This window comes from Nothobranchius furzeri, chromosome 11 (genome assembly GCF_043380555.1).
Source record: "Nothobranchius furzeri strain GRZ-AD chromosome 11, NfurGRZ-RIMD1, whole genome shotgun sequence".
Taxonomy (NCBI): Eukaryota; Metazoa; Chordata; class Actinopteri; order Cyprinodontiformes; family Nothobranchiidae; genus Nothobranchius; species Nothobranchius furzeri.
In genome coordinates, this window is record NC_091751.1 from 51,914,315 (window position 1) to 51,939,139 (window position 24,825).

Here is a 24,825-nt window from a genome sequence, read left to right on the forward strand (position 1 = left end):
AACACCAACAGCTTTTATTTTTTTAATATCTAAACACATTTAAAATAAGCAGGAAAAAAAATAGGTCATCAGCAATTATAAGTAGATTTTGTTATCAATATTTTAAAACATGGAGCAAAAACAAAAAAAATCAAGAAAAAAGTGAAGACAACATGCAAGAAATGTTTTTATTAAAAACAAACAGAACACAAACACAATTTCTCTGCCATCCAAATCCTTCAATACTGTGTAATTCCCACATGAACTCACAATCATGTCTACAAAGAAACATCCATTGTGTTGTTAAGAGAACATGAAACAAATTTTTATATAATCGTGCAAGATAAACTCTGCCGTATGCAAAACATGTAAAACCAATAAGCAATTTCTATTTTATTTTTCTTGTCTTAAAAGCAGGTGCAAATCGTAAAAATAGAAAAACATTCAGTATCAAGCTGCTTTAGTACTGCTGCTATATTCCAACATGACAAACATAATAAAACACGACTTTATCAGTGGCAAACGCAGTAGTTTGAAACTAAAAGACCCCAACAAATATTTTCAGTGTTTAGCAATGATAGCCTCGATTATTCTGACAACCCAAATTACCTTAAATGTGCTGATTTTATATAAAAAACTAAAGAAATATATACTTAAACTGAACACATGCCAAATAGCAATACTAGCACAAAATCTACTATTACAAACACCTTCTAGGGATTTGGCACTTTACTTTTAAATACAGGCAAGAAAAAAATAGGTAGAAATTACAATTAAGTAGGCTGTTTGAGATACTTTAATGGCAAAGTAAAATAAATATATTTGTTTAGAGGTTAGAATGACCTTCAGGTAGAAAAAAAATGAATCAGTGTTCATTTACATGTGCATCTAAGTCGACCTAGGTGGATCTAAAGTAATAAACCAGGAGGCTTCATCTAACTGAATTCAAACCGTTTGTTCCACTCCGGTTCAGTAGGTGGCGATATGTGCAATTTCAATTTGACATTCTTCCAGATAGCTTAAAGCAACACAAATAGTAAACAATCGCGGATGGGAGTGAAGCAGATGGAGTTATTAACATGCACAACAACCGAAGGAATGGACAACGATGCTGCAGCAAAGCTTATTTGGTACGTACTCTGTTTGATGGTGCAACACTTGTTACATTGTGGTAATGATATTAGAAGTCTGCTTGCACAGTCGTGTCATTTCCAGAAGTTACCGGTATCAGCACGACTCAGCCGCTTACATGCATATGAAGGTTTTCTACCGCATTAACTGGGTGCTTCAGCACAATTACAACCAGTTTACCTTCAGCAAGACTAACGCGTTTACATGGGTTTAAAATAGCATCAATCTATTTGGGGCAATAGTTCAGTTTTCTGATGTGCATGTAAACCCACTGATTACAGCTGCTCAGCAGGTTTGACGTTACAAAAAACAGGAAGTTACTAATCTTTGGTTAAAACAGAATCAGAACTTATAGAATGTCTAAATAGAAACTATAAGTTGGGAAGCAATTTTTAGTTGAGATGTTTTGTACATTTTTAGTTCTAGAAATAAAAGCATCGTGTGTAAATAATAGTTCACTCATTTTCCCTAAAAAACATTTTTTTCCTCAATAAATTTAGCCATCATTATCATTAATGTAGAACAGATATCATGTACACGTATCTCAACATAACAGTAGACAGAGTAAAGCTTCAGGTCAAGCAGTTCAGATCTTCATATTTTCTTTTAAACCCCAAATCTATTTGCAAGAACATTTGTACAACAGTGCATTTCACTCAACAAATATATACATCATGATGTGTCAATCAGGCACGCGTGTTAGTCTCAGTGACGGTGACTTTTTTATGCTGCACAACCACCCTCGGGCTTCCCTGAGCTTTGGGTGTGGTCATGAGTGGAAAGTCCTCCTTTGAGCCTGCTGAACCACGTGAACTCGTGGAAAAAGATTGCAACTGCACACCTTTACCCCTCTTGTCAAAACCAGCCTCTAGAGAGCCCAGACCTGTTTGACCAAAGCCCTGCACTAAATTAGTGCTCTGACTTCCTCCAGCAGATCCATTCTCCACCAACAGCACTTGACTAGACTCGGAGACAACTCCCTGCGAGACGCCCTGTACTTTTTGTCCTTTCACTCCACCCACAGCTACCTGTCTTGTTGCTGTTCCCCCCATAGGTACCTGACTTGTTGCTCCACCCAGAACTACCTGCCTTGTTGTTCCACTCATAGGTACCTGACTTGTTGCTCCACCCAGAACTACCTGCCTTGCTGTTGTTCCACTCATAGCTATCTGACTAGTTGCTCCACCCATTCCAACCTGTCCTTCAACAAGGACCACACCCTGAGAGCCTTGGAGGCCACCAACCTGCACTATCCCCTGACTGAGCCCAGCTTGGCTCACCTGACCAACTGCCTGCTGAGCTCCTGACACAAGCACCATCTGGGGATTAGACTCAACTACATACATAGGCGTAGCAGCATAATACATGGTGGGCTGCTGTATGAGCAGCGTTTGGTTAGGGATGATCACGTTTTCTTGAACTTGTACTTTTGGAAGAGTTGTGAAACCTTGGGACCTGTCAGTGACTCTCTGCTCTTGGACGATTGTAGACGACTCAGATGCTACTTTGGAGGCACTGAGCGTGTTAACGCGGTCCCTTTCTCTGACGGTTTCAGTGTGAGTGTGAACGTGAGTGTGGGTTGAGGCGGAGGGCATAACTGGAGGTATGGTTTTAACTGGAGGCTTTGAAACTTCAACAGTCACCGAGTTGCTGGTGAAGGTTCCTCCATTACAGATTTCAGCCAAGGTTTTGAATTTTGGCCCCAGGTCATCAAGGAATGCAAGGTCGTAATTATTTTCAAGGAGGCTGCAGCAGCCTACGGAACCTGCCGGCGATTCTTGACCCTCGTAGTTGTAAGCCAGAGAATTTTCCTTCTCCTTATACTGTTCCATACTGCCCAATTTCTGGAAAAAAAAAAGAAAGTTATACATTTTATAATTTAATTTCAACCCATCTTTCTATATTAATGAATACAACCTAGGTATTTACTCACATTTGAAAGGTACTCCCCCAGATAATGATCCGGCAAAGCCATCTCGTTTAAGCCATCAAATTTGTATTTAGAGATCTCCATTCCTTTTCCTGCTCCCATCAGCACTGAACCCATCATTCCCACCTTCTCCTGCCCGTATCTGTATTGGTTGTACATGTGCATCTCCTCCGCCGTCATGGTCGCTCCTCCACCCATAGCTCCTCCTACACCTCTATCTGTTTCAACCACATTTGATAGATATCCATTTCTCCCTGACACGAGAATGTCCTTTGTGCTCATATTGCCATTTTCAACAATCACCGGGATGGGTAACATAGGTACAGCCTGTGTTTTCCAAGGAAACAATTTACAATTATAAACTGAGCATTTTCACTTTTATTTCCATTTTAAACACATTTTATCTGTAAATAAGTACATACCCTGTCTTCTCCCTGTCCTTCTGTCTGGTATGAGATGAGATGTTCTCTTGCTTCATAGGGGATAGCCTTGAAATCGCTTGCTACATTTCCACACAGACACAACAGCAGAAGAAGGGGAATCACTGCAAAAAAAGAGAAGTATTAATTAACCTGAATAAATCAAGTTTTGTATTTAACTGGAAATTGCATTTCTGACATTTAGCTTCTTTAACTGTTTAATTTGATTCCTAAGAAGGAAAAAGCAAGTGATTGTGTAGTGTTTACAGTAATCATCACATTTCTCTTCCCAAGCTTGCATGGCCCACCCTTTTTACAGGCTACAACTTGCTCCATTGGGCAACTTTATGAAGCTAAGGTAAAGCATCTCATTTAAAAAAAATAAAAATAAAAACAATTGGGGGAAAAATGGAAAAGACCATCAAACATTATCTGCTCTACTTACACAGGAGAAGCAGCAGTCCAAGCAGCAGGAGCAAGATGCCAGCAGCTCCAAAAACGGCAGAACCTTTCCTGCGCGCCACACAGGATTTGGTGTCCTTATCGCATGAACACACCACTAAATCTACTATCTGGAGATCGTCGCAAGACTTTCCCTGCTGGTCCTTAATCTCCAGTTTGACTTTGTAGTTGCCTGGCCACAATTTGCCTTTGTCTCGCAGAATCACGGTGGTTTCTGAAGAAAGATGATTCAAAATGTATGAAACATTTACACAAACAGTTCAGTCATCTCTTTGATGTTTGCAAAATGCAATTTTAAAACTGAACTTTCTTAACCAATTGTTCCTAAGAACGTCTTGCTATTAAACACATTTACCATTGAGAACCTCCACTGCCCAGTTCTGTTTACTGTCGTCTTGAATTACATTGAAGTCAAAAGGTGCTGAATTGGGGAACTCATCCTGATCTACAGCCGTGGCATAAATCACACGATCCTCCAAGCACATGGTCTTAACTGTGCTGGTGAGTTGTGGGCAGTGATCATTGAAGTCCTCCACCTGAATGGCTATAGTCCCAGTTGCAGTTTTGGAGGGAATTTCTGAAATAAATAAATAAAATAAATAAATCAAAAAGTTGAAGCTGAATTGAGTCAGTTGTATCTCTATAAAGCAGCAGGAGTGTGAAACATGTTGCAGAACTCACCATTGGAAATACATAGAATTTCAGCATAATATGTTCCGTTTTTTAGGTATATGGACTCTCGGTCAGGCAATTTATTCAGTTTGATTTCTGCTGTCTTTTCATCAATAGACAACCAGTTGTCCTGATCCTTTAGCTTTAAATACCTGCAGACAAAATAACATTTCAAAACTGAATGCATAGGTGCATGTTCTACACAAATTATGACAAATTATTACACTTCATCCATCCATTTTCATCCGCTTATCCGGAGTCGGGTCGCGGGGGCAGTAGCCTAAGGTGAGAGGCCCAGACTTCCCTCTCCCCAGCCACTTGGGCCAGCTCCTCCGGGGGGATCCCAAGGTGTTCCCTGGCCAGGTGAGAGACATAGTCCCTCCACCGTGTCCTGGGTCTACCTTTAGGCCTCCTCCCGGTTGGACGTGCCCAGAAAACCTCGCCAGGGAGGTGTCCAGGAGGCATCCTGACCAGATGCCCGAGCCACCTCAACTGGCTCCTTTCGATGTGGAGGAGCAGTGGGTCTACTCTGAGCCCCTCCCGAATGACCGAGCTTCTCACCCTATCTCTAAGGGAGAGCCCAGCCACTCTTCAGAGAGAACTCATTCCGGCCGCTTGTATCCGCGATCTCGTTCTTTCGGTCACTACCCAAAGCTCGTGACCATAGGTGAGGTTAGGAACGTAGATCGACCGGTAAATTGAGAGCCTCACCTTCTGACTCAGCTCTCTCTTCACCACGACAGACCGGTACAACGCCCGCATCACTGTAGATAGCACCAATCCGCCTATCGATCTCACACTCCAGTTTTCCCTCACACGTGAACAAGACCCCGAGATACTTATGGGCCATTCCCATCTGTACCGGGTCGGCCCAGGCCGGGTAGCCCCAGTCGGCCCCAGCCTGGCCCGGTTGATTCCACACATACTTGTCTTAAGCCCATGTGGGCTGATTCTACCCACCAATCAGAGGCTTGCTCTAATGGAAGGTGTGAATTTGCTGTCAGCAGTGGGTGTGTTGGCCCTGGTCGGCCTGAAGCAGACCCCCTCGAGAAGAGGGCTGAGAATGAGCCTTGGTTGGCCCGGAAAAATACCAGGCCACCCAGATATGTAAACAACCTACGCTACCCGGCCCGGGCCGACCCGGTACAGATGGGAATGGCCCATTTAACTCCTCCACTTGGGGCAGGACCTCATCCCTGACCTGGAGAAGGCATTCTACCATTTTCCGAATCAAGACCATGGTCTCAGATTTAGACGAACTGATTCTCATCCCAGCTACTTCACACTCGGCTGCGAACCGCTCCAGCGAAAGCTGAAGATCACGTTCTGATGAAGCCAGCAGGACCACATCATCTGCAAAAAGCAGAGACCTGATCCTCAGGCCACCAAAACGGATGCCTTCCACACCTTGGCTGTGCCTAGAAGTCCTGACTATAAAGGTTATGAACAGAATCGGTGACAAAGGGCAGCCTTGGCGGAGTCCAACTCTCACTGGGAACGAGCCCGACTTACTGCCGGCAATGCGGACCAAGCTCTGACACTGGCCATAAAGGGACCTAACAGCCCTTATCTGAGGGCCTGGTACCCCATACTCCCGGAGTACCCCCCACAGGGCCCCCGGAGGGACGCAGTCAAACGCCTTCTCCAAATCCTCAAAACACATGTAGACTGGTTGGGCAAGGATGGGCAAATTCCGACGCACCCTCAAGGATCCCCCTAAGGGTATAGAGCTGGTTCAGTGTTCCACGGCCAGGACGAAAACGACATTGCTCCTCCTGAATCTGAGGTCTGACGGACCCTCCTCTCCAGAACCCCTGAATAGACCTTACCAGGAAGGCTCAGGAGTTTGATCCCCCTGTAGTTGGAACACACACTGCGGTCTCCCTTTTTAAATAAGGGGACCACCACCCCGGTCTGCCAGTCCAGTGGGACTGCCCCCAATGTCCACGCGATATTGCAGAGTCGCGTCAGCCAACACAGCCCCACAACATCCAGAGCCTTAAGGAACTCCAGGCGGATCTCATCCACCCCCGGAGCCTTGCAACAGAGGAGCTTTTTTACCACCTCAGTGACCTCAGCACCAGAGATTTGAGAGGCCAACCCAAAGTCCCCAGACTCTGCTTCCTCACTGGAAGACGTGTCGTTGGGATCGAGGAGGTCTTCGAAGTATTCTGCTCACCGATCCACAACGTCCTGAGTAGAGGTCAGCAGCACACCGTCCCCACTATAGATAGTGTTGGTAGCGCACTGCTTTCCCCCCGAGGCGCCGGATGGTGGACCAGAATCTCCTCGAAGCTGTACGGAAGTCTTGCTCCATGGTCTCACCGAACTCCTCCCATGCCCGGGTTTTTGCCTTGGCGACCACCCGAGCCGCGTTCCGCTTGGACTGCCGGTACCCGTCAGCTGCCTCTGGAGTCACACAGGCCAAAAAGACCTGATAGGAATCTTTCTTCAGCTTGACAGCATCCCTAACCGCTGGTGTCCACCAGCGGGTTCGGGGGTTGCCACCACGACAGGCACCGACAATCCTGCGACCACAGCTCCGGTCGGCCGCCTCAACAATGGAGGCATGGAACAGGGTCCGTTCAGACTCAATGTCCCCCGCCTCCCCCGCAACATTTTGGAAGTTCTGTCGGAGGTGGGAATTGAAGCTCCTTCTGACAGAAGACTGCCAGACGTTCCCAGCAGGCCCTCACGATACGTTTGGGCCTGCCTGGTCTGACCGGCATCCTCCCCCACCATCTGAGCCAACTCACCACCAGGTAGTGGTCAGTTGACAGCTCCACCCCTCTCTTCACCCGAGTGTTCAAGACATGCGGCCGCAGGTCAGATGAAACAACAACAAAGTTGATCATCGAGCTGCAGCCTAAGGTATCCTGGTGCCAAGAGCACATATGGACACCTTTATGTCTAAACATGGTGTTCATTATGGACAATCCATGACTGGCACAGAAGTCCAATAACAAAATACCACTCGAATTCAGATCGGGGGGCCGTTCCTCCCAACCACACCTCTCCAGGTCTCACTGTCGTTGCCCATTTTAGCGTTAAAGTCCCCCAGCAGAACGAGGGAGTCACCGGAAGGAGCGCTTTCCAGCACCCCCTCCAAGGTCTCCAAAAAGGGTGGGTAGTCTGAACTGTAGTTTGGTGCATAAGCACAGACCAGTCAGAACCCGTCCCCCCACACGTAGGCGGAGGGAGGCTACCCTCTCATTCACTGGGGTAAACCCCAACGTACAGGCACCAAGATGGGGGACAACTAGTATGCCCACCCCTGCTCAGCACCTCTCAGTGGGAGCAACTCCAGAGTGGTAGAAAGTCCAACCCCTCTCAAGGAAACTGGTTCCAGAGCCAGAGCCATGCATTGAGGTGAGTCCGACTATATCCAGTCGGAACCTCTCAACCTCACACACCAACTCAGGCTCCTTCCCCACCAGAGCGGTGACATTCCATGTGCCAAGAGCCAGCTTCTGTAGCCGAGGATCAGGCCACCAAGGTCCCCGTCCTCGACTACCACCCATCACACACTGCACCCGACCCCTTTGGCCCCTTGCACGAGTGGTGAGCTCATGGGAAGGGAGACCCACGTTTCCTCTTCTGGCTGTGCCCGGCTGGGCTCTATGGGTGAAAGCCTGGCCAACATGCCCCACCTCCAGGCCTGGCTCCAGAGGGGGGCCCCGGTGACCCACGTTCGGGCGAGGGAACACGTTTTCCATTTATATAATTCATCATAAGAGGTCTTTGGGCTGCTCTGTCTGATCCCTCACCTAAGACCTGTTTGCCATGGGTGACCCTACCAGACGCAGAAAACCTCAACTTAGCTCCTAGGATCTTTGAGACACTCAAACCCCTCCACCATGGTAAGGTGTAGGGATGCACCGATCAGGTTTTTTGCTGCCGATCACCGATACCGATATCAAAGAATGCTGATCACGATACCGATCACGAGGATTGGCCAGAAATTTTCTACAACATTATAATGAGTGCTACAAACTACATAATCTGGGAATAAAGGAAATGTAACCTAATCTAAAATGGTCTGCTGATCGGTCTGCTTTGATCTATTTTGAAAACTCCGATCAAAACCGATAGGGGCGCTATCGGCCGATTGGGATCAAATGCCGATCCATCGGTGCATCCCTGGTAAGGTGTTCCATGAAATGCTATGTTTTCTATATATGAACCAAGTGACAGCTGTGTGGTGAGCATTACCTCACGTTGGTGGCAGTTTGTTGAGTGTCACTGTCGATAGCGGTGTAGGTCGCTATGACTTTGTTGAGAGAGATTGATGACTTATCCTCTGAAACGGCCACCACTTTAACAGTAGGCTGGAAACGGGGACCCTCTTTCTGATTGACAACATTTATTTTGATGGGATACGATTTTGATGGCATTGATGCCCCTGTCATTCCACTGCTGCCCATGTTGTACTTTGCTTTGTTGGAAACCCTCACATCTAAATTCAGTGTCTTTAGTTCCTCGTAGTCCACAGCCTGTGGATTCAAAATAGAATCATGGTTAAATGAAACTTTAACTTTTACTCATAGAAAATGCCATTCAGTAAAAAAAAAAAAAAAAGCTTTTACCTTGTTAATCATGATGACTCCCTCATTGGTTTTGGCATCAGTTGTGATGGTGAAATAACCAGCCTCATTCCCTGAAGCAATCTCGTAGACGGCAGCCCAATTGTCTGTGTTGACTTCATCCAGATCGTAGGCTTTTAACCTCAAAACCTCCACACCGACAGTGTTCTCCTCCACACTTGCCTCATACTACAAGAAAAAGCACTCGTTTTTAGCATAATCTGATAAAGGCAAGCTAAACAACCAAGTACTGGAGGCTTACCGAATTTTTTTCCAGGTATGGAACATTGTCATTTATGTCTGTAACTTTAATTGTAATTTCACCAGTTCCCATGTTTCCTCCTGCTCTTCCATTCAAATCAGAGGCAAAAATAACCAGCTTATATACATCTTGTGTCTAAAAGAAAAATGGTAAGACATGGAATGCACTGATTAATGTTTTCTAAGTCATATTTTATGCAAAGATTTTTGATCTAAGGACATAAAATTTTTATTTCTTTAAAAAAAATATGTCAAGTTTTTATTGTAATTGACTACATTCAAGTGACAATTAGTTACTTACCTCCCTATCAAGATTGTTACTGCTAACTTTGATCTCTCCGGTGCTTGCATCGATGTAGAACATCCCAGCTCTATTGCTACGCTCATCGATTCGGTAAAAGATTTTTGCATTTTCAGTGTTTGGATCATCAGCATCAGTCGCGATCACTTTCATGACAACAGTGCCTAAAAAGACCAAATTGTGCAGTTGTCTGAATGTAGTAAGGAGATGTTTTTGAGCCGTAAAACATGAATATGTAGCATGTCTTACCTGCTTTGCAGCCTTCACTGACATTTCCGACTTGCTGTGTTTGGATGATTGGTGTATTGTCATTCATATCCAAAACTTCAAATTTCAGGTCAAGATCTCTTTCAGCCCGAGACCTATTGGCGAAGAAGGCCACACCTTTCAACTAAAAGAAAAAAAAAGTTATTTTTTACTTTTTTCATTTGAAAAGTGTTCATTCAACAGCAACATTTTAAAAAGGAACTTACTAAATAACGAGCCCTTTCTTCTCGGTCCAGTATGGCATGGACTTTCACAAAGCCAGTGTCTTTATCAATGCTAAATATACCCGTAGGGTCCTGGTCAACACCAGGACCTTGTATGGCATATATTATCTTTGTGAAATTCTCTTTATCAGAGCGAATCTGAAACAAAAAACATACAGGATTAGTGTTAAAACATGCTCTATACAAACTCGCTGAGTCTCATTCCACAGATTATAATGCCTACAAGTTCTAACTCACAGTAAATGTGACTAATTAAACATTCCAGCGATAATCATAAAAAAATATTAAAAAAAATTCATATTTCGTGAAAAGTTTGAATTTGTTGATATAACATAAAACTATTTTATTTTTTATTACACAATTGCAAAAGAAAAGACAGATCTGGGCATCATTTGTGTTTATTCCTTTGTTGGATGCTGTTTTAGATGTTTTGGATCGTTTGTCAAAAGTAATATTTTAGGTCTGAGTCAAACTTTATCTGGACTGAGTTAGATTAATTTTGATTTGGTGGGTGAAACTGATTTTTTTGGTTTGTTTAATATTATTATTTTAAAATATGGCATCAGATTAGAAAATCAGTGAATAAATGAGACAAAATCTTATTTACAAAAAAATTCTTTGATACTTTTTGCAACTCGGTCTGAAAACGTTATGGCCTCAGCTGTATTCTGCTTAGTGATTTAAAATAAATGTATTCAACAAGGTTGACAATCACTAATAAATAAATGGAGACAGTCCTAAAAGACATTGTTGTCCCAACACATATGTTGGCTTTAAAAGAATAATGTGAAATTAGTTGTAATTTTTAATTTTCACTAAACAAGGTTCTTTCTTAGGTCTGGAGCGAAAAAACAAGCAAACACAATTGGGACATGGGACATTTGTTTATTTGAGACTACTATAAAAACATCATTCATCATGTTGGGAATTTTTAATAAGAAAATGATTCAGTAAACAACATTTCCATTGTCTCTTCCTGAAACTGTTCTCATGCTAGGTGTGTATTAAAGAAACAAACCCAGCTATCAAAACAAAATATTACTCAGACATTTTTTTAACAACACACCTAGAATTAAAACACCCTACCATTTAAAACAGGGTTATTTGTTATAAAATAAAATATTTTCTTTAAAAGAGAAGAACAAACCTTGGCAAGAAAGTCATAACCGGTGTAATCCGTGTTCTCATAAAGAGGCCGGGGAGCCAGAATCCACTCTCCCCTCACACAAACGAGCTGCAAGTAAACAAAGGAGAAGGAAAACATTCAATTTAATTATGTATATGTGTAATAATCACAACAAGCCACCCTTGTTGACTAGTTACTGATAACAAGTGTAGGGACCTTTTATGCAATAGTTCGAGACAGTTTTTATTTATTTACTTTCTGTGCTCTGACTTTAACACTTTAATAACTGGAAGATAGTGATAATAAGCATACCTAAATATATCCAAGGACATTATTAATGTTGCAGACATTTTTTTAAATGTTTAAATTTACGTTTTTATTTCAGAGGAAATAAAATCTGTTAAGACATTTTATTTTAAATGTCAATACCAAAATACTGAGTATTTATAAAGGCTCAATTAACGTGAAGGGAACAATCTGACACATGACACCAGGACCTAATTAAACTCAGTGCCTCCAGATACTTTTCCACATGTAAAATTTATGGGAAAAAAACAACTAAAAGCTGTCACGTGGGAGATGAAATGAAACAATTACTCGGTAAGAGTCACTTTAATCAAGGAATGGATGAAAATGTAGTTTTAAAGTAAACTATTCTCCGATTTTCACCTACAAACCGAGTGGAGCCACACCTGTCCGGGATCCGAGTGTGTCTAAAACACCCTCTGAAAATAAGTAAGGGTTTAACGTTTTACTTACAGCGAGGTAGAAGAGCAGGAGGACAAAAACGCTGCATTTCAGCAGATGCGCCATCGACTGTAGGTGAAAATCTACTTTCAAGTCCTGGATTTGGAGCGAGGAAGACTCCGTGTGAATTCCGCTTTAGTCTATTGTTGGTTGGGACAGACTTTAACCCTGAGAGGGAGGAGAATGGAGCTTTTAGCACGCGGGGCGGGACCAAAAGTTTCTGTTTGATACGTAGAAGATTAAAAAAATGCTGTTTGTTTTCATAGCTACGCTCTTTCCTGTTGCTAAATAAATAAAATCATTATAAACAGGTGGGAAATATGGACATCATCAGGGCAGGCTGGTCAGACATGTTGGTCCGGTGGGCGTTTCTGTGTGAGGCACCAACAGAGAACAGACCCACACTTCTCAGATTACAGATTAGATTAATCCCGCTAACAAACAGTAGCAGATACACCTGCACAGCTAGCAACACGTTAATTTCAAAATAAAGGTGATCAAAAGCAAACTCAAATACAGAATAAGTACTGCCTGTCACTCATTTAAAACAGACAGAAATATGTTCTATTAAATCTTTGAGAAAAACTGTTGACCACAATAGGGATTTATAATGGGAGCACTGATTTCAACCTCTGTGTGCAAATTAGAGCCGTTACCACCATTACACCTAAACACACACCTTTAATAAAGGTGTAGGCTACACATTGCAAACAATAAATAACAACATGTAAGCAAACTGTGGTGATTACATATAAAAAATATGGGGATAAATGTACTTTATTTGTGACTAGAAGTCCTCAAAGATAAAGCATTTGGTTATTTATAATGGAGTATCTTAGCAGCAAATTAAAGCAGTAATAATGGAGAAACAAACAGGAAAAAAAGTATCTAAAAAGTAGTTTAACAGTATAAATTGGGTATTTTTTTTCCAAATATTTAACAGTTTCTGAAATCATGATGAAAGTTTGTAGTGGTTTTTAGTTTTAGGTTTCATGGTTTAGGATCTTGCCGTAACTCATTGTTCAGAGTTGCACACACACACATACACTGCAGAGAAACACACACCTCTGAGTGCAGCCACTGACAACAGAGTGATTTATCCAGCGTTGGAGTACACATTTAACCTGCTTTGATGCTGTGAAACTACATTTTGCTATCCTTTCTCAAAGTGCCAATCTGCAACCAAATATGAGCTTTAATGTTTTATTCAGCTCTTTTTAAGGAAGGTAACCAAGGAAACTGAGTCTATTGCTGTGAAATGTAAATTTCCAATAATAACAACAAGTTTATTCCTCTTAAAAAAGTGATTTTTATTGTGTTTTTAAAATTCAAATGAGAATTAGATTATGGTGACTTTTGGCCTGTGTTTTCTCACCCACCTGTAATATTTCAAGGCTGAAAATGAAATTCCTTAGTTGACAACCTTTGGGCTGTGTGCAAGCATGAGCTTGTAGGTTCTAGTTGGTCTGTTTTCTAGCTAAAACATGCCTAATTTTCAAAAAACAAAGAAAAAAAAGGTTGAAACAGGCTCACTGTCTACACCACACACAAAAAATAAGCCTCTCCATGGCGACAGGTGTGTGTGGGAAAACACAGTACCGGTTTTATCTAGTCTGAGATCCCTTTCAAGTAGCCATGAATCACTGATCGGTCACAATGAGAGCGGTTTAATTTGACTTTGTTTTTTCCCATCGGCAGAAGTGAAGGAGTGCTTTTGATGAGGGGTGACCAATACACGTTAAAATAAACATGGCACCATTTAAAGTGTCTACTTTTTACAAACAGCCTTTTTGTGTTTTTTTCATATATTTGCACTAAAATGTAGACGAGCGAGTCTCATTTAATGATGATGCTTGTCTTTAAAGCTCCAGGGACCAAACTACTTTCGGAGAATGTCCTCAGGTGACACAATACCACTTTATGCAAGTCAAAGCAGAGCGATAAATCTGCTCTTTGAAGTATTGATGTGAAAAATTTTACTGATGACATATAGGATTTAGTCCGACTCATCTGATGTTTGTGAAACAGTTTGGGAGCATTTGAGGTAACCTAGAAAAGTGAACAAAACTTGATTTCAGCTGTCACAGTTTCAAAACACAAACTAAAGACTATGGATGGGACAATCTAAGGCTAATACCAGGACTAACGTGTGCACATGATAGAGGACTGAAACTGTACTTACCCAGAGGGCAAAAGGTGTGTGAGGGGTGGAGCATTTTGGCTGTGGGCATAAAATCCACCCTGATAGTGCACGTGTTCACAAACTGACAGGATCCATGGCAGCTTCCTTGACATGAATGCATGAAGAACACCGTGTAACTAACAACCCTTGAGGCATTTTTCACTTGGCAGCACAGACACCTTTACCGTGCCGACGTAAGTTCAAAACATCATCATTTGGAAGTGACACGCCCATGCCAGCCACTTGAAACTGTCTCGGCAGCCTGGGGCAGGTGTGACCCTATATTCCAGAGAATAACAGTGAGCAGTACAAATACTGTATGTGATCATTTAATTTTTTAAACTTCCATGTTATCACATCCGTTTTTTTTTTTTGCAGTGTAATTATGTTGTGGCTTTCTATTCGTTTTGTGGCTTTTGTATTTCCTGGCTACCGTAAAAAAAATGACTCACCTATAGCTGTCTGAGCTACTCAGCAAAATCTAAGGCTTAGATTATGTGCAAAATCTAAAACTGGCGTTTTATGGCTTATTTTCTCGTCATCATGCTGCAGAATGTGTGGCGAGGAAGATGAAGGGACACTAGAATCAATAGCAGCAAAAGCACTGGTGTTTACTCGTCAAACAAACTTTCGTTTTAGCTGGAGGCACTCTCAAAAATGACTATTTGCTGAGTGTGTTTTGTTTTGTTGGTCCCAAATGTAAGCCTTCTCCTTATGTCCACACCCATGACTCACAGCGAACAAGCTTCCTGACATTTTTCTCACCTTTCCTGTTGTCCCCCCCCCTTGCACACAACCCCCCTACAGTCTCAACTTCCCAAGGCGCTTTAAACAAGGCCTTCTTGTCTGGCTGACCTGAATGGGGGATGCATATTTTAGAACGACAGCCGCTTTTCTTTTATCAGTAGTTTATAGTGATAGTGAGCGTTGTGTTGTGGGAACGCAGCCTCCCCCACACCAGGCTTGGTTTAGGCTCACATTCCTGCGGTGCTAAGTGAGGATCCCAGTTATGTTTCTAAAGCCAGAAATGCTTGACTGAAACTGCTGAAGAGGAGGAGGAGGAGTGCGAAGAGGTCAAACGCTGTGCAGCTCTGGGAGACGACTTGTAAAAACAAACTTAACTCTTAGGGGACACACAGAAAGGGGCAACAGAGCGCTTTCACCTTCATCATGTGTGTTATTTTAATATAAATATGTTAAATACAACAAATGTAAAATTAATCTGCCTGCGTTTGAACAACAGGGGGCTTACAAAGTTTTAAAACTTAGGAAATGTTTCCCCCTGCTGGAAGGAAAAGGAATATTTTTGTGTGCTTTTTCGGTTTAGTTTGTTGAAACCATCGAACATAGTACATACTCCACCCAAAGGTGCAGCCAGCTTATCTGGGGTGTGTGTGTGTCTAGGTGTGTCGACTTCCTGCTAGTGCCGACTGAAGAACATATCTGAGCACACACACACCTTAAAAAGTGAAAAAGAGCGTCGGATGACAGACAGACCGTAGCGAAACCTCGATCATTTGTCATTTTATGACTCAGTGAGCAGCATCTAGTGGACTTTCATTCCCTTGGACCGGGTCGAAATCCATATTTTCTTTAGTTTTAATTAAAAAATGGCAAAAGTTTTAATGCTCACCCTCTTCTTCACAGCGCTGGTAAGTTCTTATTCCGTTTTTATGACATTCCGTTTACCAAACAGCTTTGTCCACACATTTATGCCGTGAACGCGACGCTTAAATAATACCTTTTAAAAGCTTGACTTCTGTGATGTGTCGAATTTCTTTAGATGTCGTCGCGCGGACAGTCCTGTTATGTTCAGAGTCCTTTTTACGTGCGCGTGCCACTAACTATTCCAGCTGGATACGTCGCAAAAGGTACATAAATGATTGACATTTGTACATTAACTCGACATATTTAAAACTCTTTTCGTATGGTTTAGAGACGTGTGTCACTTATTTTATTACTTTTTCCATTTTCATTTTCGAAGTTGAAACATCCGGCTGCGACCCCACATCTCTGTGGTTTTCATCAAAGGACCCGAGTTTTACTGTCCGAAGTGATGGAGTTATTATAGCGCTGAGGTCTGTGACGATGGAAACCGGAGAGCGGACATTTTCTGTGGGAGTACATGACAACAATGGGCCGGAAAGTGAGATGGAAGTTCACCTTGTTTATAAAAGAACAAGGAAGACAAATGTAAGACTGCTGATCACTATTCTGCTTTCATTTGGGTTGTATGGGCTCTAAATAAAAATCTATATCGATATATCTATATTGGTCGATCTTATTTGACTTCTTTGTATTTCAGGAAAAACGTGAAGCAGTTCTGAAGCGCACCAAAAGACACTGGAGACCTGCACCCTTCCACATACTGGAGAATGGCAAACCCCCTTTCCCCATATATATTGATCAAGTATGTCAAATATTCTCATTTTAACTCAGTTTTAATGAAATTCAAACGTACCTTCTTAATGTTAGTCATATCGGGCCACTGAAAGGCCAAGGTAGGGCTGGGCGATATGGCCTCAAATCTATATTGCGATATAATCTGAAGCATGTGCAGTAACGATATATATTGCTATATATTTTTTCCTCTGTTTACCGGGTATATATGTCAAAATGACATGCTTTTAAATATCCTCATGTGGCAAATCTATGCCACTTGAGGCATATAGGCCTCCTCCTCCGCCCACTCCATGCTTGCAGTCACTGCCATTCTGTTGCCCCAATGTCAGCAGGGTGCACATCTCAGTGACGTCATGTGTTATAGTGATATTGTGGTTTTGTGATATAGCCAAAAACTCTATTACCCAATTTTATATTGTTTCTACCTTATATGGTTTATATTGCCCACCCCTAGGTCAAGGCTTTTGAATTTTGTAATTAGATGGTAACTCTAGAATAAAACCTTAATTGGCTTTGTTTGTGGTAAAACGGAACACCTGTGTACAGCCCGAATTTGGAGTGAAGGTGATGATTATCTTGGGCAGTGGCAGTGCAGCAGTACTGTTTAGACAAAACTTTAATATACAACTCATCCTGAATAACTGTTCAGATATTATACAAGATTTTTCACTATAATCAATGTAAACACAACATGTTTGAGACCATTTTTTGTTTGTTTTTTTATAGTTTGTGTCAGATTCAAGTCAAAACTACAGTGTCTTCTACACTCTCAGAGGACCTGGAATAGACGAGTACCCATTTGACATCTTCTCATTCAATTCTGAGAACGGAAAACTTTATTTGAAACAATCTGTGGACCGTGAAGAGTATTCAGAGTTTCATGTGAGTGTTGACAAACAGAACCCACCCAGCTGTGAACCATAAACAAATGCATTGCTAAGTGTACCATTCATGGTTGTGCATCAGTTTTTAGAGGAAAATAAAACCATATAAAACTTAGTTTTATTTTATGAAATATTTTTAAGGGTAGTTGAGTTTCTTCAACATATAAAAAAGTGCAAAGTGCCATAATGATAGAAACTGAATATTTCTCCCCTGATAACAAGTCTTCGTAAATGTTTTGTCAAATCTTTATTTGCAGTTAACTGCCCGTGTCTTTGACAAATTAAATCAAAAAGAAAGAGACAACCCTGCACCCATCACAGTCATTGTTGATGATGAAAATGATAATGCACCAGAATTTATAGGCCCACTGCAGTTTGTTGTAGATGAGCAAAACGGCCCAGGTGAGCAACAGGAAATGCACATTTGCCACATTTTATTAGACATTACTGTGCTCTAAATGAGAATGATTTCCATCACAGGCACATTGGTGGGGCAGCTGAAATCAACAGACAGAGATGACCCAAACACTGATCATTCTAGGGTCCAGTACAAGCTTCTGTCTGGATTAAATTATTTTGCCATCCACCCAAAAAGTGGCACCATCACTACTGTCACCAACACGCTGGACAGAGAGGTTTGCAAATGTTTTACTTGTTTAAACCCAACAAACTGGTTTCGTATCATCTCAAATTTCAACATTAGATTTTCTTTCTTCTAATCTGGTTGTTTTGTTTGCATTTTAAGACAACAGACAAGCACTTTGTCATAGTAGAGGCCAGAGATAGGGAAGGTGCAGCGAACGGCCTCTTCACCACCTGCACGGTAACCATTAATCTGAGAGACGTCAATGACAACCCACCGACTTTCCTAAAAACACCAGTAAGTAAACAAGGGAAAACAAATTAAGGAAAAAAGTAGTTAGGGATGCATTCTCATTCATTTTAAAAAATTTTCCCCAGTACAAAGCAACTATAGCAGAAAACGTGGGGGAAAAACTTCTCCTGAGAATTCCTGTGGAAGACAAGGACTTAATAAACACACCCAACTGGATTTCCAAATTTATCATCACAAAAGGAAACGAAAATGGAAATTTTAGGATTGATAGAGATCCTGCAACAAACGAGGGATGTCTTTATGTTACTAAGGTGGGTATAATATTCAGATATTTTCAGAAGCAATTCAAACATCATAATTATTTCATCCAAACTGCCTCTAATAAATGAAAGTAATGCATGTTGCCCACTACCTCTCAAGGTGGAGTTTTGCTTACAGAGAATTTTATGTTGGTAAATCTAGTTGTTTTTTTGGGGAATGCTTGAAAATAACATTATGCATATCACTAGAAATTGCAACATTTTGCCTAAATTGATAGCAGTCATGAAATAAAATGCGTTATAAATTAGTCTCAGCTACAATTGCATTAAAATTTAGCTCAATATCAGTAAAATTGACTGATTTATAGCTTGTTTTTGTTTAGTTGTGGCAGCCATCTTGAAATGTAAAGAGTCCAAAAGTGAACCACTTGTAGATGTACGAGTCTTTCTTCAAAATCTGTCCTGTAATTCATGAAATATTTGATTAACCTTTTTAATGTGTTTCTTTTTTCAGCCCTTAGATTATGAGATCAGCCCAATTGTCAGGCTGGAGGTTTTGGCTCGTAATGAAGCGGAGCTGAATAGCACCTCGGCCCAGTGGCAGACAGTTCCTGTAAATGTCACTGTGACCGACGTTGACGAAGGCCCGGAGTTCTCAGCTCCCACTATCACCTTCACAATCAAGGAAAACACACCAAATGGCACACTAATAGGAACATATTCAGCTAAAGACCCTGAGACCAAAAAGAGTGATGGCATCACGTAAGCTCTTTTAATTTAATCCTTCTAAGGAAGTGGTCTTGAGTTTCTGTTCGAGCTTTTAAACACTGGAGGGCAGCCTCTGACTGCTGAACCTTTTTACTGTTCCAGCTATTACAAGTCTTCTGATCCAGGCGGTTGGGTTAATGTGGATAAAAACACCGGACAGCTGACGGTTGCAAACACGATTGACAGAGAGTCAGATCTTGTCCGCGATGGGATGTACAACATCACCGTGAGGGCTGTTGATGCAAGTAAGTTACCTCCTGTGGTTGCTCTTCTGAACGCTACACAAATATTCATGTAAAAACAAGCATTTCCCACCTTCCTTTGTTGATTCTTTAACTTCACTATCTGACAAAGTAATCAAAGTCTTCAACGTCGCGCCTCTGGCTCAATCTCACCCAAATAGATGCTCGTCAAACCTGAATGGAAATCTTGGTTTGGAAGCATGTCTAGTCTGCCCGTTCTGTTACATCACAGGACATAATGTTCACAATCTTTCCTTGTGATGAAAGCTGTTTAATAGTCAAATGTTCAAAGGAATCACAGCCCCACCTTATTCCTGCCTGAACACCGTCTTTGTTTCACCTGAGAACATCTGTTTACCAGCAAGTTCTCACTTACACTGACCTCAAGGGTGTTTTTAATGACTCATTCTTGGTCCAGTCTTGTTTGAATTTCCATGTAATTGAAATCTCAGATGGACTAACAAAAGCAAAACAGACTATTCCTTTACTACTTGCATTCTTTACTGATCTAATCCCATCTGCATTTCAGCTTCCAAATCCGGAACAGGAACTGTCATCCTTAAAATTATAGACGAGAATGACAACATGCCAGTATTCCCCCCCGGACTGGTGCTGTGTCAGAAGACGGAAGACGAGCTTGGCTCTGTGGTGGTCACGGCCGAAGACAAGGATGGAAGTCCAAATACTTTCCCCTTCAGCTTCAGACTCCCACCTGACAATGATGGCACTTGGTCTCTGGAACCACTTAATGGTTGGTGTCTTTAGTTTAGGTCATTTTAATTATGCCTGTTTTTTTTATTATTTTCAATGCATTTTTATAACAAGTCATTTTTTCTGAAAACATAAAAAAAATTAACTTCTGTGACTTTTTTTTGTGTGTTTTACAGCAACTTCTGCTAAATTGAAGCAGGTGAAACCCCTTTCTACAGGGATATACGACGTCCCGATAACTGTGAGAGATCAGCAGGGATACGGTGCTGAAAAGATAACAAAAGTCACCATCTGCAGGTGTAGAAGTGGAGTCTGTTTGGCCCAGAAAAGAGCTGTGGCTTTAGGGCCAATGGGTGCTCTGGCTTTGTTTTTGCCATTGCTCCTCCTCCTTCTGCTCTGTAAGTCCTTCAGATTGTACTCAAATAATTATTTGAAATGTAGACATCGACAGGGAAGGTGTGCTCTTATGTATTTAAAGTGGTACTTCACTAAAAAAAACATTTTTAAAATTTTATTTCTGAATTCAATCAGTCACTCTGAGTTTTTCATGCAGGCCGGACATGAAAATAGTCTCCTACACCTGTCTCCTGCATTAGATTCTGATTGAAAATAGACGGTGAAACTCTAGGATTTAAAAAGCCTGATAGATCCACATCACACTGTCACTTAATATTCGCGGACTCATCCATCTTGACTCGCGACGGGGAAAGCTGTTCTTGGTTTAGTGTCAGCAGAGAACATCTCGATTAGTTAAAGCTAATTGTTAGCATTAGCAACTCCATAGCACAGCAGAACTCCTTCAGACTTGGTGTTATTTGTGGAGATAAAACATCAACGTTGCAGAGCAAATGGAGTCAGTGATAGTTTCATTGCAGTTAGCCAATCAGAAGCAAGGCGTCCAAAGATCCAGACTCCAAATCCTGCCATGTTCAGCTCAAGTCTGATCTGGCTTCCTTCTAGTCCCTGAAATATGAGTAAAGTACCACTTTAATGCTGTTCTACCTACTTTTGTACACCTACTGAATGTGTCACACTCTTTCTTTGCTATTTGCAGGTTTGTTTCTCATATTTATCTGTGCAACCAAGAAACAAAAGGCCCAAATCATGGAAGCAGACGACTACAAGGGAACACTGCTAGAATCGAACACAGAAGCCCTGGGAGACAACGTGGTAAGGCCAGAAAACCATCCTTTGTACATGCAGCTCTTATAATGAAACTTTTCCTGAAGATATACTGTATGTATAAACCTTTTATTTAGAACTAATTGTGAATTATGTTCCTCCTCAGGATGCCAATTTCCTCTCTATGGGGCTTGACCAAGGAGCAAAAGGCTCAAAGGTTTCTATAATGAATCAAGGATGGGCAGGAAACAAAAGCTTCAGTACAATTGGAGGCCATAGCATGCACGACTTTGGATATAACCAGTCTGGTATGACCATGACTAACATTCAGGATGTCTACTCTAGACAGTTTGACCACTATGGTACTCAACATGTTGGAAGTACGCTTCTTGGTAACGGCATGGACTATAGGGGCCAGGATTCATCTTTACTTCACTGGCAAACAGTAGAGCTCATGCTACAGGAGGTAAGTTTGCCCTATATTGTATAGACTTTGATATTTATAACAGAAAACAGTAGTTTAACAATGAGTATTTCCACTTCTCATATCTGACGGTCAGTCATATCTCGAGCTACCTTTCTATCCAGATGTAGTCCACAAAAATAACACCCACCTTCTCCTTTCACTTTTAGAGAATGAAGTATATGGGGCAAAAGGAAAGGGAGGAGGAGGAGGTCAACGACACCCTTCACTGCTATGGTTATGAGGGGGCGGGCTCTACAGCTGGCTCTGTGGGATGCCACAGTGACATCGGCGACAGAGATAACCTCGAATTTCTAAACACACTCGGACCAAAGTTCAAATCTCTTGCAGAAGTTTGCACAAAGTCATGAACAAAGACATTCATCTGTGTTTATTTTTCTATTCTACAGGAATTTGAGACAGCAGAACACTTAGCACACCTTTGGATGTTATTAGTATTTCCGTTGCCTTTTTTGTGTTATAATTATTATTTTGAAGCTTTTGGTAGAAGTCATTTGCACTGAGAACAAAGTAAATGCAGTCAGCTTTACAAGACTTGCATTGCTGTGTGTTAACATGCCTCTAGAGTTCTGGTTTAACCCCTAAATGTTTGAATTCAAAGAAGGGATGCAAGGTTTTATATTGATTTGTAAAGAAAAACTTGTGGTATTTTGGTTTGTTTTAATCTGTTAAAATGTTTTGTAACTTGTGTGATTTTTGTCTAACTTTCATTGATTTGTTTTTATTTTGTAAATATGTTTTAAAGTGAAAACCAACCTAAATGTACAATGAAATCAATGCAGCTGCCTTCATTGACATTTCATAAAGTATTTCATGCAAATTCACATCTTTCTGAAGGAATGGGCAGATTGGGCTTGGAGGGTTTCTTCAACTTGAAGTCGCTTCATATTTCTTGTGTCTTGCTGTAATTATCAGTGTGAACGCGTTCCAGCCACATTGGAATGTGTTTACGGTTAACTGGGTGTGGTTTCGCCGCAGCGTCGGTCGGATTTTTGCAACATTCCGACAGCGACCTTGTGAAAGTTACCATGAGGGCGTGAACGCTGGTGTGAGGCGTGACTCCTCAGAAGACTTTACACTGTTCAGACTTGTATAAGAAACCTGGCCATCATATTGCCTATTTAACATGCTGTAATGATTCATTAAAAGAATATTCAATTTTTGCTGTTGTTGCTTGGTTTCAATGAGTTATTAATGGGTAAATAAAATTCAAGATTTGAATTTACTGTGCTAATACAAACTCAAACTGCTATCTCTGAGGTTCAGATTTCATGTTGGGACCTTTATTCTTCAAGCTGAAACAAGCCACTCTGTCTTTGTGTACTTTGAGTGAATGATTCACTGGGTGTGTCTCTTGAACTACCACCATGTTAGAGCACACGCAAAATCCCTTAACAAGCTAATATTGACCTGCAAGTCGGAGCACTGGGATTATCAAACTTCCCTTTGCGTATCCATGACAACTAGGCCATGCAAAGTTCTGCAGCACACAGAAAAAAAATGTTTCAGCAAATTGTTGCCATTTTCAGTGACATTTTTGTAAATAAACAACCGCGTGCTAAATAATTCACAGGTATCTGTAAATAATTCATCAAAAGTTGAAATGCTAATATGAATCCCTGCTGAGCTTTAGATCACTAATTGAAGGATCATCAGCACACTGCTTTCATTGAAACATAATCAGTGTGATTAAAATCTATAAAAGACCTTCGGTCGTTTGATCGTTTAGGAACAAACAAAAGTAATGATGGCGAACAGCAGGAAAAAAAAGGATTGGGAATTTAAAATCCTGGAGTGAAAAACAATCTCCCTTCATGATCAAACACTGGGATCTTGTTAAAACTACCAGAATATCATCTGCATAGATTAAAGATAATACTGGAACAATTAAGATGTAAGTGAGATGCTAACATCAAAGCTTTCTTTTTTTTATATAAAAGACTCTTGGAGAGTCACATCATTTTTAAAGGTGTGGAATACTGAAAAAACATGTTTAATGATTATCTCTGATATATTTGGTCACTGAGCTTTTCATGCAGGCTGAACATGAAAATAATCTTCTACCCCTATGTCCTGTGTTAGCTTCTGATAGTAAATAGATGTTAAAATGGAAGGATTTTGAAAATCCTCACATATCTATGTCACACTGAATTTACGTACATGGCCTCGCCCATCTTGTCTCACGCCTGCCCACAGGAAGGCTTTTTTTTGCTGAAGGGAGAGAGGGCGGAGAGTGTTTTGGTGATGGTGACTTTGCAACATGGTAAATGGTAAAATGGCCTGTATTTGTATAGCGCCTTCTTAGGGTTCTACAACCCCCCAAGGCGCTTCACAGCACAATCAGTCATTCACACACACATACTGTATGCTTTTGGGGATGAGCTACATTCTCCCTGGGGCGCACTGACAGAGGCGAGGCTGCCCTGCTGAGGCGCCACCGGTCCCTCCGACCACCACCAGCAGGCAAGATGGGTTAAGTGTCCTGCCCAAGGACACAACAGCAGCATTCTCTGGCCGGAGCCGGGATCGAACCTGCAACCTTTTGATTACTGGACAACCTGCTCTACCTCCTGAGCTTCTGCTGGCTGAATGCGTTCTGCTAGCCAATCAGAAGTGAGGTATGTGCATATGATTAACAATTCCATTCCATTCCATTTTTTTGATAAAGCACATTTAAAAACAGCATGTGAGCTGACCAAAGTGCTGTACAGGGGTAAAAACATATAAGGTTAAACGAATAATATAAAAGAATAAAACAACTAGAGCATAGCACAAAGAACCGAACAAGAGATGAACAATAATGAGTAATCCTGCTGTTTTCAGCCCTCATCA

The 24,825-nt window shown here is 41.5% G+C and overlaps 2 protein-coding genes across 2 annotated transcripts; one reads left to right on the forward strand and one right to left on the reverse strand.

Annotated features, from left to right (window-relative positions):
• Window positions 1-1,440: 1,440 nt before the first annotated feature.
• Window positions 1,441-12,282, reverse strand: LOC107383924 (desmoglein-2-like protein). Its single transcript, XM_015956824.3, has 14 exons — window positions 12,115-12,282; window positions 11,377-11,463; window positions 10,212-10,367; window positions 9,988-10,129; window positions 9,739-9,902; window positions 9,439-9,573; window positions 9,180-9,365; window positions 8,806-9,086; window positions 4,603-4,745; window positions 4,277-4,498; window positions 3,905-4,135; window positions 3,463-3,584; window positions 3,044-3,367; window positions 1,441-2,954 (listed from the first exon to the last, which is right to left on the reverse strand). Exons 1-14 carry the CDS (start codon window positions 12,166-12,168, stop codon window positions 1,797-1,799), a joined length of 3,405 nt encoding a protein of 1,134 aa, XP_015812310.3. The 5' UTR covers window positions 12,169-12,282; the 3' UTR covers window positions 1,441-1,796.
• Window positions 12,283-15,716: 3,434 nt separating this feature from the next.
• On the forward strand, window positions 15,717-23,155 carry dsc2l (desmocollin 2 like). The gene is made up of 16 exons (XM_015956826.3): window positions 15,717-15,936; window positions 16,068-16,155; window positions 16,269-16,477; window positions 16,590-16,694; window positions 17,414-17,569; window positions 17,829-17,973; window positions 18,052-18,206; window positions 18,317-18,451; window positions 18,532-18,717; window positions 19,181-19,428; window positions 19,537-19,679; window positions 20,206-20,427; window positions 20,564-20,785; window positions 21,442-21,557; window positions 21,676-21,975; window positions 22,143-23,155. The coding sequence occupies exons 1-16, from the start codon at window positions 15,895-15,897 to the stop codon at window positions 22,341-22,343; spliced, it is 2,673 nt and encodes an 890-aa protein (XP_015812312.1). The 5' UTR covers window positions 15,717-15,894; the 3' UTR covers window positions 22,344-23,155.
• The last annotated feature ends 1,670 nt before the right edge of the window (window positions 23,156-24,825 follow it).

Bases quoted from the DNA above. Each gene is read 5' to 3' on its own strand.
- dsc2l (XM_015956826.3), top strand. From the start codon at position 15,895: ATGGCAAAAGTTTTAATGCTCACCCTCTTCTTCACAGCGCTG. The intron at 20,428-20,563 runs GTTGGTGTCTTT...TGTGTTTTACAG, and splicing joins GTCTCTGGAACCACTTAATG to CAACTTCTGCTAAATTGAAG. The intron at 20,786-21,441 runs GTAAGTCCTTCA...TGCTATTTGCAG, and splicing joins GCTCCTCCTCCTTCTGCTCT to GTTTGTTTCTCATATTTATC.
- LOC107383924 (XM_015956824.3), bottom strand. From the start codon at position 12,168: ATGGCGCATCTGCTGAAATGCAGCGTTTTTGTCCTCCTGCTCTTCTAC. The intron at 9,574-9,738 runs GTAAGTAACTAA...TTTTTCTTTTAG, and splicing joins GTAACAATCTTGATAGGGAG to ACACAAGATGTATATAAGCT. The intron at 9,366-9,438 runs GTAAGCCTCCAG...TTTTTCTTGTAG, and splicing joins CATACCTGGAAAAAAATTCG to TATGAGGCAAGTGTGGAGGA.